The 17,510-nt window shown below is 41.1% G+C and overlaps 1 protein-coding gene across 1 annotated transcript; it reads right to left on the reverse strand.

Annotated features, from left to right (window-relative positions):
- Nucleotides 1–12,421: 12,421 nt before the first annotated feature.
- On the reverse strand, nt 12,422–17,182 carry LOC116331479 (neuronal pentraxin-1-like). Its single transcript, XM_031754174.2, has 5 exons — nt 16,668–17,182; nt 16,108–16,315; nt 15,132–15,373; nt 14,607–14,786; nt 12,422–13,718 (listed from the first exon to the last, which is right to left on the reverse strand). Exons 1-5 carry the CDS (start codon nt 17,097–17,099, stop codon nt 13,497–13,499), a joined length of 1,284 nt encoding a protein of 427 aa, XP_031610034.1. The 5' UTR covers nt 17,100–17,182; the 3' UTR covers nt 12,422–13,496.
- Nucleotides 17,183–17,510: the final 328 nt, after the last annotated feature.

Below are 17,510 nucleotides of genomic sequence, written 5' to 3' on the forward strand. Positions count from 1 at the left end.
CTGAGACACTGATCCATCTACTGCTCACTCAAGTCTTATCAGAAATGGAGGAAGGCTGGCTGTCAAGAAGCCACTCCTAAGGAAAGGAAACAAGTATAAAATGATGAGGTAATGAGAATAGGTTTGTCTGAGTGATGAATCCAGATTTCAAAGTTTTGGTTTATGCAGACACAGCCACTAATTAATGCTAATTAAGAAACCAAAACAAAATAATTTCACTCACCAACACTGAAGCACAAACTGGTTATATGTCAGTAAATTAAGTAAATCATTATGTTATTCATTAAATTAATTAAAAGGCTCAAAAAAGAACCACAATAATAAACACTGTGTTCGGTAACTGGCTTTAGGACTCAGTGTGTTCAGTTTTGTTTACTTTCCTGTTATTTTCTGTATATTCATATTCTGAGGTTTTGTTTCTCAGTCCTGCTCTGGGTTTTTGTTTATTTTGTCTCCCTCGAGTCCGTTCTGTATTCTTGTCTCCCTTATGTTCCTGTGTCGGGTCTAATCCCATTTCTGTGCTTTGTCTCACATCCCTTTGTGTCAGTTTAGTGTTGATTACTCAGTGTTTAGCCTCTTGCTTTGTCAAGTTTCTGTCTGTTTGTGAGTCCATGTTTCGTTACTTCCACTTGTACTTTAGCGGTATTATGTCTCCTGTGCATTTGTATCTAGTTTTACTCCCATTGTCTCATCATTTCTGATTTGTTCCCGGCTGTGTTCCTTGTCGTCTCAGTCTCGTTTCCTTTTGCCCTTTTGTCTTCCCATGTTCCCCCTGTCTTCTCCTCTAAGTTGAGGGTTGCTCAGTTGTGTCTGTCTGGTCCATGTCCGGTCTCTGTAGTTCATCTCATCTCCTCAGTCGGTCATGTCTCTTTCACAGTGTTAGTTTCCTGTTTTACTTTGATAGTCCCTTGTCTCGTGTGTGTTATATTCAGCTTAAATTCCCTTGTCTCCTCCCCTGTGATTAGCATTAGCTGTTTCCCCACCTGTTTCCTCTTCCTTTCTTACTCACCCTGTGAGTTTCATGTTTCTGATATAATTTTCAAGTTAATAAGTTCCTACTTTCTGTCCAGCTTAAGTGCCTTTGTATTCTGTATTGTGGTTCTTGTGAAGCAGCGATAAAGCTACATTCAAGTTTGACTCCTGTCTCCCATTTCCTGCATATTGGGTCCAGAATACAGAGCACACTGAATGGTAGCATGTATCTATAAGCCTTACTAATATAACTTCACGATGACTTATGAAAAGTTAAGCGGCTGCACAAGTGTCTAATGGGACTGACTTGTTTTTAGAGTCAAGTGGCCATTAGAGGGACTGCAGGTTTTGGCACTTTCTCATTGGCTTTCTCTTTCAGTTAAAAAGTCAAAAAGCCAGCAGCCAAACAATTGCTGCAGTGCATCGTCTTTGTAACATCTTTTTGGTTTCATATTCCGACTTGGAAAGCACATGAAGAAGAGCACATAGAGCAGGCCCCAGTTTTACAGTCAGATTTTGACAGCTCGAGGCTTCACAGCAGGACTTCATTAACCAGTGGGTGAAGTCAAGGCCACTACATCCATGTTTTATGTACTCTGTCCACTCCTTACAGGGAGAGTCCTGCCATTAGAGCCCTCAAAACTCAGGGGAAAACCAGGCGTTTGTCTTGACCAAGCTAAATCCGAGGACACTTCATAGCCTTCGTCCTGCCTGACCTTGAGCTACTTCGTGTACTTAACCCCCATGGAGGTTACATCATCCCATTTACAGTTCACCCTGCACTTCAGTAGCTCCTGTGAGTACTGAGGAGAGGGACTGAAATACAAATCCCAGACTTATATTTGGCCCATATTGTCATCTCAAACCTTTTGACCTGCTTGTCTTCAGCAGGTGCCTTTTTTTTCTTCGTGTCTTGTCTTTTTTTATCCTCTCGTTGGTAATCTTCTTTTCACACCCTTTTTCTTCTTGTAGATTCTCTAAATGTAGCTGACCAATGTGAGTCGCCCACCCTGCCTCCCCAGAGAGGACGACAGAGAGGGAACATAAGAGGGAGTAAAAAGGATTTGTGAGGAATGAAGGAGGGGAGGAGGAGGAGCAGAATGGAGGGAGAAAATAAAGATGGGAGGAGGGCTTATGAAATCTGACAACACAGAACACAGTGGCGAGGATCATTTGGAGAAACCCAAAGCATCGTGTTGTTCGATTATGTCATTTTCTTATAAGGAGTTCCTGTATGACCAGCACTCATGAATGCTTTATAGGTTGAAACTAATTGCTTTAGTATGGATTAATTAATCATTTAAAGGTCAATTATAAGCTTTTAAAACCTCTGGGAAAATTGTTTTTCTAACATGAAATATTCATTTCTAAATAAAGAACAGTAAAGTAAAATGAATATATAAATCTGAAGGCATTTATTGATAGTCAATCATACAAAAAAATGTACGAACGTCATCCATTCTGTGATTAACAATCAATGTTCAGAGTATCATATTTTTAGTACTAAACTCACTTTAAACACTTTTAAATAGCCATCGTTATGAAATTTATTAATAAAACTTCTCAGGTAGCCCCTCCCACCTGCTGCTGAAACCTTTTGTTTGTGAAGGGTAACCAATAAGAAGCAAGTTGGCTAAAAGGTATAAACTTACCTGTTCAAGAATAAAAATATAGAGCTTGAAATGATCAGCATATGTCCAGTTTTTTTAATTTACTTTACATTTACTCGCTGCTGTGTGGCGCAGTTCTTAAGTTTCTCATGATGTAATTTTCTCTGATTTGGGAGAACTGTGATTTTCTTGTTATCTCATCTCCTCCTCGTCTCCCTCATTTCCACTGTGGAGACACAAAAGCCGGCTTTTTAAATGAGATCAGGACTCCTGGTGACAATGACTCCTCCCCTTCACCTTCCCCAGTATTCCTTCATCTTCCTCTCTCACATCCTGTTGTTGTGCGTCACCCATACATATTTCATTGAGGATTCAGTGAGGGGTAAGTGGCAATAGGTTAGGGCCAAGCGCATTAATAAATCATAGAAGATTTGAAGCATCGCAGGAAGTTACTGCAGCGGCTTTTGTTTTTGCTTTTCTCTTTGCCTGAAGTGAAACTTTACACCACAGTTAATAACCTTTATTTTAAATTGTAGTTAAAAAAAACATATTTACATTTCTGAATAATTTAATGAAATTGATAATGAGTTCTTGAAAATACATGCAACATAAAGGCCCAGTAACCAGGAAGTGCCCGGGAATCACCTGGAGAAAACCCTTCATGAACAGAGAGAGGAAATACCTTAGAGCTCCAAGCTGGAGGTGAGAGCCTCCATCTGCAGAGAGGTGGGTTATAACTCAGCAGGGTTTCACATCAAACGCACACTTCAAAAAGCTTCTGCATCTTGGAGAAGAAGCCTGAATTGTCAGGACTGTCCAGACTCGTTTGGGATGCAGACAAGCTCGCAGAGATTCTGAATCTCAAAGAAGGTTTTGTTTCACTTTCAGAAATTGCTTTTGTATTATTAAGTGAGAGAGAAAGCTACCCCCCAGGCAGCTGGATCAGTGTTAATGTGCAAATACTTAGTCAGTTTGATGATAGAAAAGGGTTCAACTAAAGCTGTGAGATTAGATCAATTACAAATTACAGTTGCAGCCTAAAAGCAAACTCACTGAGTCTGTGTGCAGCTTCCATCCCGCACACAGACTGATCGTCCTGATGGTCCTGAGCGTGCCTCATGTTGCACCACATTTAAACCTAAACTGAACATTTCTTTTCATGTGCTTTTGAATGGTTTCCTCTGCTCAGCCCTTCTGTCTTTATATACTTTTCTTCTTTTATTACTCTTTGGCCTTCCTCTTCAGCTCCTCTTTTGCCTGGCAGCTCTGTCTTTATATCTATCACCCAAATACTCACTTTGTCTTCTCCTCCTGTGCTCCCTTACTGTAGCTGCCTTAGCCGTCCCACTCCTATAACCATTTTTCTTGGAATTGCAGATTTTCCAGTGTCAGCTAAAAAGTTATTTTCTCCATTGTGTAAATTTATTTTAATACTGACTTCCGTGTGTTGACAGAAAGCTCAGTGTTATTGCTTGTATGGCTTCTGCCGAATGTGTATGCAGTAAGCGCTGCTGTTTTTTCGGGTCTTCGCCATTTGCCGGCGCGCTCTCGTCTTCGTTTCTCTTTCTCCCCCTGTTTCTAAATGTGAATATCTTTAACAAGTCCACTGTCTTTCTTTCTCCTGCTGAATTTCATTCCTTCCTTCCAAAGCATACCTCTACCTCTACAGGTTCTCTTCAACCTGCTCCTAGGGGACCCTTTTTTTAAATAAACATTATAGTCCACAGACTCCTACCTGAGCTCATCTGTCATTGTAAACATGAGAGGGCTCAGCTCTTTGTGTGATGCCAGGCTCCCCTCAAACCTTTCTGCTGTTAGTGTTATAACTATGCTAAAACTTTTAACTGTGTTTACTTTATTTCATTTGATTTTTGTTATTAATCCCTTAATTGTGTTTTTAATATTTTAATGCATACTTCATTTCAGATACATTTGAAGTGGGTCCTGAGAAAAAAAGTTCAATTTGGGTCCTGACTCTGAGTTCCTCTGTGCATTATTAATAAGTCAGGTTCATTTAGCTGATCGGCATAATTTTATTTATGAAAATGCACTGTGAAGAATTCAATTTGCACATAGTTTCTCTATAAATCTAGGTCACAAAGTTAGGTAATAATGCACAAACTCTCAGGTGATGTAATTCTTTGTGCAATGAATAAGCAATTTCAGATAAATCTCTGACTTTTAGGAGCTCCTAAATCTGGCTCTTTCGCCCCACTTCTACACAATCTGTTTGTTAGCATTAGCATTACACTTCAAAGATTGTGATGAGAGGTTTAAGGAAATAATAAGTGTAGCACTGTTACGCGATGCAGTCTCTCCTTCAACGATAATGCATGAGAATGCATTAATGAAGTCTACTGATGCAACTCAGGCTAATTATCTTGCAGCAAATAGAGTCTTGAAATCAAATCCAGCATAACTCACAGCACAACTTCAAAGGGAAGAATAATATTGTGCCATAGCTGCTTGACATATCAACAGGGAGCTGTTTGCTCAACTTAAGAGATGCTAATGTGTCGATACTGTAGGCAGAAAATACTTTACTGCAATTTTAAAAATGCTGTAAATGTTATTGTGCAAAGCTAGAATACATAAAGGTATATCACTGTATACCCGTTACCACCTTCAGCTCCTCTTCAGTCCAGTGCTCAGCTTATTTCACAGCTGCTGTTCTGGGCCAAAGAAGCCCGGTGAGATTTGTGTGATAATCAGATTTTATATAAAGAGGGATTACGCCTCACTTGTCCGAAATGACTGGCTAAGAAAGGGAGGCATGGATCCACCTTGATCCCAGGCTGCCCAGGAAGCCTCATTATCCTCCCGCCATCCTTCCTGGAAGCCTCTGCTGATCAGTAAATGCCACAAGTTTCACTCCCCGCTGTCACCTGGAGCTCTCACCATGGGAGGAGAAGGGAGAAGGGAAAAAGAGAGCAGAGGAGGAAGATGAAGCTCTCTTTCTCTGTCTTTTTTAAGAGGAAAGATTGATGTTGGCAGTTCACTTTCAAGCATCTGCTCTGAGTTAAATCTCTTTGACCGTTTCAAGTCCTTTAGCTCGACATGAAACGGATCCACTGGCAGAAATAAACAGGTTGTCAATAGTCCAAGGCCTCATTATGTGCTGATATTTGACACTCTCTCAGCAGACATTCTTCTCAGTGTTATTTGTTGAGCATGGCACAACCATAAGTCTCATTACATGGTGCTGCTTTGTCGCCCAAAGTTAACAACAGTAAATGCTGCAGCTCTGAACTGAAGCATTATTCCTGTCTTCCCTCTGCCACCAGGGACTGCTTATGAATTAATGAGATGTCAGCAAAGATGTCACGTCTTTATCCACTCAATCTCTCTCTCCACCAACAAAAAAACAAAAACCCAGAGGAATTAATATAACCTAGGCTCATGAATCTTGTCTGTCTTGACTCTGGGGGGGCTTCACCTTAATAATACTTCTGTTTTGTTATGACAGTTTGGGGTAAAATATATTTGAAAGTTTGGATTCTTGGCTTTATTATTTTACTAGTCTTGGTTTGTCAGAATTATAAACCCCGCGCGCGTGCACGCGCGCACGCACACGCACAAATACATTTGATTTTTGATTTTCATATTTCACATCAAACATTTATTAAACAATTAAGGTTTCATTCAATTGGCTTTATTAACAGCTCCGTCCGCACCTACACGGGTATTTTTGAACGCGCAGCCGTTTCGGCACAAGCCGCATTTTTTATGTAGGTTGAAAACCTGATTTACTAGTCTTGCAATATAGGATGTGCCTTTTTCACGTCACACTGTGCGCCACGTTATTGTTTACATGAGATGATTGCAGATGGCAGACAAAATACTTAATCTGACTATCTTCAGGATCAGGTAGGCCATTACTGTCCCTGCATTTAGAAAGGCAGAGGCCTCATGCATGCAGTTGTTTTTTTCTGTGTAATAATGTTCAAGATTGGCAATACATTTTCAAAAAAACCCCTACAAAATGGGTCCCGATGGAAAACTAATTCTGCAGGGAGACTGCACACTAGGGAATAATGCATCACCATATTTTCTAGTCCAGCTTGGAAGCAGTTGGTTTGCTTGCAGGTGGAGGTTGCAAAGTTTTTTTCCTTTTCATGCGCGCCCCCTGCAAAGCTCTGCGCCCCCCCTAGGGGATATGCTGCACACTTTGGAAACCACCTATGTGCCACTCTTTGGATCTGGGGCCTCATGCATGCAGGTCTAGATTGTTGCAGCACACTAGGGAATCATAGCTGATCCATGCAGGTGCTTGCAGTGGAGATTTTTTTTGCAAACACCATTTTCACCAGTCATTGCTGAATTGTGCAGTCATTGTGCAGCACATTTTCAGGTTTTTCTGACGGTGAGTAGTTGGCAAGAGAAAAGTTCATTTTTGTGTTTGCAGAAAAGTCGATGTCTTCCATGCAATCTACCGGCAACCCCAACAGTGACCTAATGTGCTAATGACCACAGCAATCACAATGGGGTTTTTTGGTACAGCTCCTTCTTTGCTACCAGTTTCACACAGCGAAGTCAGTAACCTCTAGCATCAACTCACCATTTTTTTTCCCAGTGACTGGTGGTTGCCAGAGAGTCACTGACCAGTTTCTAGGCCTGTGTATGTGGGACCTTAAGTAAATAAATGGATAGAGAAAATGTTGTAGGTTGCTTTTAATGCAAAATAGGTAGAAAAGGTTAAAAAAAAAAAAAGTACAGCATCACTTAAAAAGTAACACAATTAGCTGTTCGGCTAAAATGCTGCTACGTGGCTAAAAGTCTTGATAAAAACTTTGCCTAAATAAATAGCATGTGATGTCTGAAAACAAGTAGGACATCTTCTCCTTACATAAAGTACAAACATCTTTAAAAAAAGCATCTTACATTGGTTTGCATTGCCAGCTGAGGAGGTGCCCTAGAATATGTGCTTTGCAAGCATAACATCATGTAATATCTTGTACCTTAGAAGCAGAAAATTGCTAACGACCTTCCAAAAGTATCTGTGTACTTATTGTCCTTCAGCCTGTAGCTGCTTATGTCAAGGCTTTACAGAGCAATTTCATTATAATCAATTGACGCAAAGGCGAGTGTAACTCCCGCTGTTACGTCATGTCGAGTTATCAGTCGAGATTGCTCACGTAAGAGGTGGCTTTGTGTCTTATGTATACAAAGTGCAACATCACCCTTTAGTCTGCGCTGATCTATTTTCGTCTGTCCGCTTTAAATTCTGCACAAAGCACAAAATGCTATTGCACTGCAGCAATATATTCAGTAAAGGCTTATCAGCATTACCCCGGCAGGGTATTAGGTGTGTGTAGTAAGCAGACCTAGTGATTATGACTATGTGCTCTTTGATGGGTGTGTGGTGGCGTCAAAATGTGAAGTGGGCTTTTGTGGCTCTGTGAGAGCCAGTATTTCCTCAGATAGCTGTAGGATAATTTGTGGTCCCCCCTGTTATTTATATCATAATAGGGGGATTGTTTTATATTGTAGAAGGGCTGAATTCTCTTAACTTCAGGTATCCTAATGTACAAAAGTATAATTTGATGAGTAGTTTGGGATCCATCTACGGAGTGGTAGAGGAAATATTTTCCTGCCCTTTATGTGTTTATGTGTGTTCCTGTTTAGACATCTTTGTGGGGACTAAAAATTGGAATGTTACTATACTTGTGGGGACCAACAGTCACTTATGGGGACAAAATGCCCATCCAGCAGTTTGAAGGCATTTTTGAGGCTGTGATTTTAGTGTCAGGGTTACAATTAGGTTCTGGTTAGGTTTAGGCTAAGGGTTAGAGTTAGGCATTCACTTTTGATGGTTAGGGTTAGGGTAGCGGCTAGGAAAAGCATTATGTCAATTAGATGTCCTCACTAAGATATCAAAATGAGTGTGTGTGTGTGTGTGTGTGTGTGTGTGTGTGTGTGTGTGTGTGTGTGTGTGTGTGTGTGTGTGTGTGTGTGGGCACCCAACACTCTTACAGGAATTTGCTTTGTATTAGTGCCTTGTCATTCTTATCAAAGGCTCTTGACCCTGGCTGCTGTCTGCTGAGCATCATGGGAGATTAAAGTTAGCCACAAAATTTCTCTTTGCTAAAAAGAAAAAAAAATCCATTGCAAGTTCAAAGTTTTTCACAAAAATCTACTTAGCAGAAATGCCTGTTAGGACAACTTTGTTTTTGCCAAATGATGTTTAAGTCAAGGCCTGATGAATTTATTCATAAGCTAATAGAGGAGTGAAACAAAACACAGTGTGTCAACTAGAAAAAGAAACACTTTTAAATTAAAAACACACGTTCAAGTGCAAGAAAATGATTAAAATTCTTTAAAAATTTCATGTTTACAGTGAAAAAAAATGAAAGGAGTTCAGGTGCTGGTTGAATTTGAAGCTCAGAAATGCTTGAACTGTTTAAAAAAGTGAACAGTGTTGATATATCTGTAGGTGATTTGTCAGTTTGTGCAGACAATGAAAGGAGCTGCAGTGTCAGTTGTACTTCAGGCGGCAGACATCATTGAAATGTTAGCTGAATATGAATCCAGCTCTAAAACTTGACTTTTAAAAGTTTAGCTTCAGTGTGTGAGCCAGTGCCAGCAGGTGAAATGTCAGTTTATGTGTGAAGAATAAAGAAATTCCAATGAGTGATGAAAGTAGAGTAACTGTCATTCAAAGAGGATTAAAGCAGCAGAGATGTCAGGTGAGCTATATATAAAAAGAAATAAAGAATTTTGAAGTGTGTTCACTGTAAGTGTTGAAATATCAGTCAGTTGTGTATCTAAAATGTGACAGCAGTTGAATGAATCTAAGAGTAAGATCGGTGTGAAAGGAACTTGAAGGAATCACTGAGCTGGTTTTATAGTCCTGCAAATGCGTAAATGATTCCACGATTCCATGTTTTTAACAAGTTCCTGTACAGTTCCCCAAGATCCTGATCCATGTGAGCTGGAACAGAGCAGGGAGAACAGCAAAGGAAATTTAAAGGTCAAAAAACACAGTATCAAAAGCAAAGACAGCGGCTGCAGTGACAGCAGCAGTCTGTTTCACTCTCCTCCACAACTGAAGGACCAACAAAAGCAAGAGTGCCCCAGCGATCAGTTGGATCACATATGTTGTGCACCGCCTCCATCTGGCAACAGAGCTCCATGCAGGCAGACGGGCAGTCGCTGGACTGGAGCGGACAGCGAGCAAAACCAGCTTTAAGAAGCATTTACGGTCCCCCAAATGTGTCCACGTCCACGCTTCCATGGGTCTTGATCTGTATGACATCAGGCTACTTTTGTGTCTGAAGCTCAGATGCATTTCAGCAAGATCTGCTCGTACTCAAAACTCTCTCCACATTAAAAACATCACATATCTCTCCGTTCACTAATTATTGTTGTTTTGTATTGGTTAGTCTTGTTTTCCTCTTAGGTTCTTTTCCTTCGTGTGTCCTCATGTCTTTATAATGTGTGTAGTGTTCATCCCGCGGTGACAGAACTTTTTTCCTTTCTTTACTGTGAAGATTAGTTTTCTCATTTTGGGGTTTTACTTCATGCTTGTGTTGCACTGGTTTGTGATTTCCTTCCCCACCCTCATTACCTTCCCCTGATGCTAAGCACTTTCACCTGTGTCTTGTTAACCAACTGTTTCTCGTTCCTAATCAGTTCCCTTGTGTATACCCAGCCCCGTTTTCCCTGCTGTCTTTGTCTGTTGTGATTTCTATTGTATGTCAAGTCTCTCTCATGTTCCCCATATTGCTTTGGCCTCCCGTTTAGATTTCTTTTTAAATTCTGTTGGTTCATTAAATGTCAGATCGTCTTTAGTCCTTCTGGTTCTGCTGTGCCAGAGAAAAGACAATACAGATGCTAACTCAACTTATTAATGTCTACCCTAAAAGTCAGTTTTATACTAACTCATTTTATATTTTAGGAGTAAAAATGAACCATCACTGAAGAAAAAACACACACCGGTGTTGGCAGCATTGCTCCCTGAGTGATGATAGAAAAATAATAAGACCTGTACCTTTTTTATGTTTTTACTGGAGGGAACAAATGCAAATGTTCTAAAGATTATAGGTCTATTTTCCTGTGCCTGCAGCTGAACTTTACATTTTTGTTTGAATGTGCGGCAGAGCCAGATGAATTTTTAGTGCGCTTTAGCTGAACTGTCAAATGCTCAAAGCATCTGACAGGTAAGTGACATTTCACTGCAAAAATGAGTTGAAATCCCCACAAGCACCAGTTTATTGCTGTCAATAAAGGCCTAAAATGCCAAAGAATTATTTAAATATAATTAAAGCACCGAGAGAGGATTGTTTAATCATGTCTATTTGCAGCCTGGTTATCAGAGTTTACATCATTAGCTAAATGTGTGGAACAAAGATTCAGCCGAAAGCCGAAACTGGAAATGAGCTTGTGTTGCCACTCAAGCCCCAGATTAACAGAGTGGTTACTTACATGTGAACATATGTACATTCTGTCAAATAATAATGAAAAGCAACCAAACATAGGCTAAAGTAACACTGACTGGTTGTGTCTCGTGGAAAAATTTGAGAATATGTGGAAATATTTTTGAAGTGAAATCCCATTAGAAATCCAAAGTTATCAAGTGGTTGTAACTATTCCTGCCTGTGTTATAGGAGAACACAATCGTAATACAAATGCTCCTAATGAAACCTTTCTGTTTAAACCCCAAAAGCTGTTAGCTTTATTTTAGGAGGCAAACCTCACAAACCAAATGTTACAGACTGAATGAGACAAACAATTTCACTTGAATCCTTCACACTCAGGAAGTGTGAAAATCCTGTGACAGAAGAATTTTTAATGCAGGTTGTACTTTGTGCTTTAAACTATTTAATGCTGATCTTGATTGAGACTAGGGATTTCTTTCCTTTATGTGTCTTTTATTCTGGTTTTCACTTTAAAATGAAAAATATTAAAATGTCAATTTAAAAAAAATACTGTTCCATTATTTAGCTAAGCTGATGTCCTCATGGGAGTTTTAAAAGACTCCACTTTAATGTGAGTAATGTAAGCAGCTGATGACCACTCAGAGTGGTCTGAAGAACATTCACTCCAAGGTCAAGCCAAAGATGTAATGAATAATTATTGTGGAAAACAGAACAAAAAGCCTAAAGCTGTTTTGTTTTTTCCTCCAATAATGTTTTAGTCAAGTTTTGGTTTATTCTTTTTAGCTTGTTTAGATTAAAATGCAGTTTAATTAATCAACAAATTGTACCCCAGCAGAAATTATTCAGCACCACATGGCATGATGAATATTTAAGGCCCTGATAAGATTTCTTAATGAAGAAAATGCTTGGTGAGAAACAAATACAACAGCTGCCCACACTGAAGAATATTTCTCAAATGTCTTTGGGTAAAATTTCCCAGGATGGTCTACCTGTGGTTGAACAAATTGCTTTCACCATTTGATGCTTGAGCCTCAGACTAAGTGTCTGATTTAAATTCAGGAAGCATTAACGGCGACACACTGTCAGTGGAAACACTTGGTGCTATAATAACAGGTAATGTGAGTGAACTGACAAAGAACGTTTAAAGTGTTGAAGTTTGAGTTCAGGCTGAATTTATTTGAACTGGGACACCAAAAGGCTGTTATGACAAGGCACTTTTTCCCCCCTCTGACTGCCGTAGTGCAGGCGCCGCACCTCACACCACAAACAATAAACGTGGCAATAAGGGCTTATTTTCTTATCCAGTCACCTTAAGATCTGCACTGCACTCCATGCAGTTTCTTTTTGTTTTCTGCTTTGTGACCGTCACTATCGCTTCCTTTTCACCTATCTGGTTAAAAAAACTCCACTTACTGCTGTTTGTTACTATAGAAATGTTCACATAAAGCCAGGAATGCACTCTGACATTAAGTATCACAATTTTATTACAAAAATTAAATTCTTCATCTCTCAGTTTTGCCATGCTTGGAGCATATAACAATACAGTAAAAAACCCAGACCCGGAGAAGATAGTAAAGCAGATTTCAACAATGCTTTCACAGCACTCTGTCATTCATGCTGTTACTATACAGTTACTGTAACATTCCTAATACAGAGTAGTACAAACACCTGCCAAAACACGTCATGTCAGATAACAAACTGTAATTAAATCACGTTTACCAGAAGAACAAGAAACTCAACCCAGCTCAGAGGGGAAAAAAGAAAAACAGAAACCAGTAAACATTGAATTTGCAACTGAAAACATACCGAATGTGCTGAATATTTGTACCAGCCCAAGGCACCCAGGCTTCTAGCAATGTTGGCAAGTTAACGACATTCTTACAGAAACACTTGAAGCGAACGATGATTACAAATCGACTTGTACCACAGTTTGACTTTGCAGTGTCCTTCAACGTACCCTCCTCTCCTGGCATTCCTCTTCATCAGTCACAGTGCAAGTTCCGGAGGGGCGGGGCAAAGTGGAGGAGGAGGGAGGGCGGCGGGGAGGCATGGGAGGAAGGGAGGGGTCACGGGGAGCTGTACCGCATCAGACATCACTTTACAGCGCCAAACACTGACAAGAATTGGACGGACAGCGTAATCTCCCACTCTCCTGAAGGAAGGGGGGGGAGAGAGTGGTTATGTAATTCCTCACTTGGATTGTGAATTGTCCAAACATAAGGCGCAGATTGCCAGCTGCCAGTCCAAGACGAAATAAGCCAAACGAAAAGCTTAGATGTGCTTTCAACTGAATGTCCAAGAAAGAAAAAGGATAACAGCAATACTTTCTCACTGAGGTTTCCAAGATGAAATAGATTCTTTTTTTTTTCCTCAAGATGAAAAGCGTTGTTTTGCAACATGGATACCTAAGAATGGTGGAAATCCCAGATTTAAGCTTACCAATAACTCAGAGAGTCTCTAACAAACGTCAAATGAAGACAAGAACGACAAAAGCTCAGAAATACAGATAGGCCTTTCTTCAGCGGTGAGATGCAGTTCAGTTGGCTGAACGGCAAGGCTCGAAGGTCCATTTGGTCGCTCCGCCAAACACTTCAATGTTGCTCTCTGTCCAGGAGAACACATCGCCAGTCGATGCTTTGCTATTGCAGGTTGCCAAGTTATAGATCTCGGTGATAGAAAGTTTCCTATTCCAGATATTTAAGTTTGCCAGCTCACCAACAAAGGCTTGTGTGGCATCAAAGCCTCCTCCCAGCGTGTCCTGTGAAACAAAGGGAGTGTTAAGCATTTCACTTGGGGGTTTTCACAGGACAGTTGCAAGGTTATCCAGACAAGGTCAGGTTTACAAGATGAAAAACTCGGGCCTTTAATTTGTACAAGGATCACACTCTGGTTTAAAGTGGGATCCTCTTTGTGGAGGACAAAAAGTGCCAGGATCCAAAAAGAAAAAGAGAAACTTGATCAAATGTAATCTTAAAAATAAATAAATGTTTTTAACTTTTTTATAATTAATTATATAAGTTTGTTTCAGTTTATTTCTGTCACTTATGTCAAATTATGCAAATAAGAGGCTGAGGGCTTGGCAAGTTTTGCCATGTAGTTGATCACTGGCAGGCTCACACACAAGAGAAAATTACAGTAACATTAATGAATAAAATGGGGAAAATGGGAAACAAAGTTTAAAAAAGGAATTAATTCAAGCTAAAGAGAAAATTAAAACAATTAAAATAGAAATATCATTTTGTCCCATTTTAGGAATTAAATAATGCCTCCTATTCTACAAATTCTTGACATTTTTTATCTTCCATACTCCTGCAAACACTTGATCCAGGTAGAAAGCCAACAATCACTTTGAAAAAACTGTGTTTTCTTTAAGATTTAGCTGGATTTCATTTAAGAATATGATTGCAATATGGAGGATACATCTTGCTTAGTTTACTCTGTAAAATAGGTCTCAAATGATGCTTCTCTATCAAAATTCAGGCCTTGCACACACTGGAAAGCATTAATTGACCACCTCTGCAGTGCCCCCATGGTCTCATTTCATAAATATCGCCACTTTTAATCTTTGTCCAAATTTAATCACATAATTGGTTGAGAATTATTTCCAAATAGGTGTGGGATTAAATGTCTAAAAATGAATATCCACCTGCTCTTGTCCCAGGACCAGCACACCCTCTGGTTTGATAGGGTGGTATGGCGCCAGATTTTCCCCGCTGCCCCGCTTCACTCCATCCTGGAAGGCTTCCCACATCCCGTCACGGGTGGTCCACGTGATGCAGAGGTGATGCCATTTTCCATCGTTGATGAGGAACGGCAGTTTTGCAACCTGGAGCAAAGACATTTCGTAAGTTCTATTGTTCAATATGTCTTCCACACTTTGGTAAGACAGACTCGGCACATCGTGTTGCCTTCCTGCTGAATCACTTCCCCCATATCACATATCTTCTCCTCTTCTATAAAAAGGTTGCTTCTGTTTCAAACAGCACCTATTTTAACTCAACCTCCTGTTGTGTTACAGAGAAGCTGTCAGATTACCCTGACTCATCCAAGCAGAAAGTATTGCAGCTTTCCCCAACTGTAAATTACTATTTTGATGTGTTACATGCACTTCCTGCAAAGGTGAGAAACGTGTGAATTCACTTTGCTTCCAGGATAATAGCTTTTTCATTACCTTGTCATTGATGAGAATCTCCATGGGGTTGTTCCCCCACTCAATCAGCACGAGTTCATTGGCCTGTCCTGGAACTGCATAGGAGAAGGGGGTGCCCACCCCAGGCGAAGCATTGGACTTGATCCACAGACACACGGTGAAGGAGTACATCTCAGGAAGGCTCTTCTTTGCTTTGGCGTACATATAGTTGGTTCTCAGAGGGAAAGTGATCTGGAACTTATCTGTTGGCCGGGTGTCTTTGCCTGTTGATGAGATTACTGTTAGTTAAAGCACTAATAGTGAGCATTTTATTCATATGTCAAGAGATAAATTACAGGAAAGCTGAACATCCATACGCCTACATACATTTTGTAAAACTATGGTACATGAGTCTGTTTCTTTATGAGGAGAGTGTCTTTGAAAAGCAAAAGGAAGCTGAAGGCTGACAGTAGTTTCATACAATCTTTTTCATCATGGTTCTTTGCACCATTGCGATCCCGTGATATTTCGTGTAAGATGGCTCTGTCTCCTCCTCCTTCGGTCTAACATACGCACGCGCGTTTGCACGTGTTGGAATTTGAACCGACCTTGGATATTTGCTCCAAAACGCGCCGGTGCGAGGCGCGCGACGCAAAGTTTCACTAATCCCCTTTGCAGAGGCTCATATACAAACTGGATATTCAGATTCTGAATTTGAAAAACAAAAACTCAGCAAAGCAAAAGTGCAAACAGAGCCTGAGATATGCAAAGCAATGCAGCTCCCCTCACCACCCTCATATATCCGTGCGCACTGTGATGGTTGCGGTAAAAAGGTTTCAGATTGCCGCTGCTACCTGTTTGGGGGGGGGGGTCTAAGGGATGTTACGTCCTTGAGCGTGAAACACAATTAAATTGCATCTAATCATCTTTTAAATTTCCGTGGTTCGTTTTAATGCCGTGAAAGCAACACGGGGTCGAACAGTTTTAAAGTCCCGTGCCCGTTGAAATCCAAACGCACCTTTCTCCAGGTCTGTTATCCGGTGGTGCAGAGAGGTGAGCGTGGACTCCACTCTGTTCCGCTGCTCGGTGTCATTCCTCGATCCGGCTTTTGTCTCCTCTAACGTGTTGACTCGGGACAGAACTTGCTTCTCCATGTCATCTATCTTGTTTTGCAGCAGGTCTTTCAGGCTGTTTGCTTGCACGGTGTTATTCCCTCGGCTGTACTGCTGCATCGGACAGAATGAGACAGAGAGGGGGTTAAAGAAGTGACAGGGAAGACTTATTTTTCTTTAAAGTCCCTAGAAGCTGTTTACTCACTGCCAAGCGCAAAGCTTTATCTTAACCGTGCTATTCGCTTGATTTTATAGACTGCGGAACATTTCACTTTACACGGAGCTTCTCTCCAACAAACAGATAAATATGTTAGAAAACACATGTGGCTCCAAGTACAAGCTGCAGAAAGCCACAGCAACACACAATCAACGAGTTAAAGAGTATTATCCTTTAATCTAATTAACTGTGGAGGCTATTTAATTAACTTTTGACCTTGTCAGCGCTTCACTCGCTCTGCTCTCCTACCTCTAGATTCTCCAGTCTCTGTTTGAGCGTCTGTAAAGTCTGTCCCAGCTGGGCCAGAGTATCCGTAGTGCCCCGAGATACATCCCCCATCGTGTTCTTCGACCCCGGCCGCCGACCGCCAGGTCCTGCGGCCGCAGGGAGGCTCTGGCTCTCGCAGCGGCTCAACTTGGACGTTAGTTCCCTGATTGTCTCCTTTTGGTTCACAATGGTCTCCTTTTGCTGCAGCACCGTCTCCCGCAGCTGTATGATAGTGCTCTTCAGGTCTTCCGCCGGGCCGCTGTTTTGCATGGTAGCTGTGCACAAGTCCATATCCTTGGGCACTGACGTGCAAATAAACTGCGTCTGTCCGAAGTCTTGCCCGAGGCTCTCCACAACAACCAGGCAGGAAAGTAGAAAAAGTTTCCACGAGAATCCCTCCATGGTTCCAGTCATGTGTCAGAGATTGAGTGTGAGAGAGAGTGGTGTCTCCGAGATTTCAGCACCACGGAGCTGTCCACTGAAGCTGTGAGACTCGTGCTGCTGTGTGCGGCTTATATAGCGGACAAACGCAGCGCAGATTCACTGCATCACTGAGGGGAGGCAGCGGGTTCTGCCAAGCCCACAGAGTCCAGCCCCTTATTTAAGGTCGTACTCACTGTTTCCTGCCACTTACAGTGGCAGAGTGCGTGTACACCACATAGTGAGATGAGAGCTTGGAAGAAGAAGAGGAGGGGATGTAAAATGCTTCACGTGAAGTCTCAATCACTTGTGGAATAACTGTCTTCAGTCTACTGCTAACAAACCTTCAGAATGACATAACGTTAAATAACGGGTAAAACCAGTCTCCAGTTTTCTGTCACGGTC

This window comes from Oreochromis aureus, linkage group 6 (assembly GCF_013358895.1).
Source record: "Oreochromis aureus strain Israel breed Guangdong linkage group 6, ZZ_aureus, whole genome shotgun sequence".
NCBI lineage: Eukaryota > Metazoa > Chordata > Actinopteri > Cichliformes > Cichlidae > Oreochromis > Oreochromis aureus.